A 1882-nucleotide genomic window follows, 5' to 3' on the forward strand; every position below is an offset into this window, starting at 1 on the left:
ACATCAATCTCTTCTCCCTTGTCCAGGTGATAGGTCACCTGGTCGTAGAAGGAAATGAGATTGGTCAAGCAAGACCTAGTCACAACAAACCTGTGCTGGCTATCCCTTAGGATGTTGGCGTTGGCCAGTCCATTAAGGATGGCCTTTTTAATAAACTTTTCTAAGATCTTCCCTGGGATAGAAGTCAGGTTGATGGGCCTATAGTTAGCCAGATCCACTTTTCTCCGTTTCTTGAAGATAGGCACCATGTTTCCTTTCTGCGTCTCCATTTCTTCATCTCATTCACCTTCATCAGGTTCACTGCACACCATGCAGGTGTAATGCAGTTTGAGAAATACTTTTCAAGGCTATTCAACAACCTCTAGATCCAACAACTTTCCATTATTCAACAGGGTCTGATCTTAGGTAAAGCAGCATAATAGTGAAAGGTTCTAACCCATTATCAATTGTTTAAACCATCCACCATTAATTCCAACAGAGAGCACATACCAGGTCCTGCATCTCCTTCTGAAGCCGCACCAAAGCTTTCCTTGTTCCTACAGCAAACACATAAGTATCCATGTCTTCATCATTCATTGTCACTTTTATTTGCTGGGAAATAAAAAGCAGTAAGTCCAATTAAGACTAATACAATGAACTCTGCAGTCCATGGAGCACCTGCAAAGGTCAGATGCAAATCTTATTGAGGAACCAGTGCTCTCCCCATTTCCAAATTAGCTACCCTTTATTTTTGTGTATCCAAGATGGAGAAAAAAAATCTCAGACCAGGTGGTATATACACGTGCTATTCCAACAATTAAACTGTTCTCTCTCATGCCTGGATTTAGTAGCTTTGTTTTCATGTCCTAAAAGGACAAGTTAGCTTTCTAATCTTGTTAAATATTTGAGTTTTCAATTTCAGGATTTAATGGCAGCAAGAGATATACCCAAGCTACAAAAGGACTCCAGTGGCAGCACGAGTCATAACAGACTAATTACTTGGTTTTGCCTCTTAAACTAGATGTTTATTTATGTTTTAGGTAGAATAAAGAATAATACATCAACTACAAACACACACACACACACACACACGACCTGGTAATCACTTTCAGTAACTCATAATCTGCTGCGGTTTTCTCCTTTAATGAAGAAAAATGTAGGAAACCATGGATTTACTCTTGCAGGCTGGCAGGTTGGGGCTGTGGGGAGCAAGACACAGGGGATGCCACGTGCATGTCTGTGCACACACATGCACATGGCCAGCGATACAGCCAAGCAGCAATGAGTAAGTCTAGGAGGGAAAGAGGGAAGGGAGGAGGCAGCAAATTGAGTCCCCCATTGTGAGGGAGGGAGCAAGGCAGGGTTGGCAGCTGGGGCTAGGAACATTACCCAACCAGGGTGGTGCCCAGGGCCTGGGTGGGAATGCACAGCTGTGGGACCCAGCTGAGGGAACGCGAGGAAACTGAGGCTCATCTGGGGGGCAGTAGGGAGGGGGGCTGGCTCCCCACCACCGCTTACATTCCCAGGGAGGGGATGGGCGTCAGAGGTGACCTGTTGGGACCACAAGGGGGGAAATACTTGCCCCCCCCCAGATTTTTGCACAGGGCAAGGGAGGATGTGGACCCAGCTGCTGGCAGGCAGGCAGGGGGCACCTTGCCATGGCAGTGCGGCCACTGTAGGGCTCCCAGCAGTGGCGGCACCAACACCAAGCCTCCTTGCCCTGCTTCACTTTCCCATGCCAGGTCCCGCCTGCTGACCTGCAGAGGCCCCCAGGGGGAGGGCAGAAGGGTGGGGAGCCTTGACCCCTGCAGTGGGCAGCCCACATCCTTCCATGCCCCACACAGGCTCCATCTGGTTCTGCTCCACCCATGCTGCCTGCAGTGGGGGGGGGGGGGGGGGGGGG

General features: G+C 49.0%; 1 protein-coding gene across 1 annotated transcript in view; it reads right to left on the reverse strand.

Moving 5' to 3' along the window:
- Positions 1-1882, reverse strand: part of CCDC47 (coiled-coil domain containing 47) — a 41509-nt gene that overhangs the window by 28457 nt on the left and 11170 nt on the right. The window contains exon 7 of the mRNA XM_019523613.1: positions 490-591. Within this exon, the coding sequence (XP_019379158.1) occupies positions 490-591 (102 nt within the window). The remainder of the gene's footprint in view (positions 1-489; positions 592-1882) is intronic.

This window comes from Gavialis gangeticus, unplaced genomic scaffold (genome assembly GCF_001723915.1).
Source record: "Gavialis gangeticus isolate Ggan-Ray unplaced genomic scaffold, GavGan_comp1, whole genome shotgun sequence".
NCBI classification, from domain to species: Eukaryota; Metazoa; Chordata; order Crocodylia; family Gavialidae; genus Gavialis; species Gavialis gangeticus.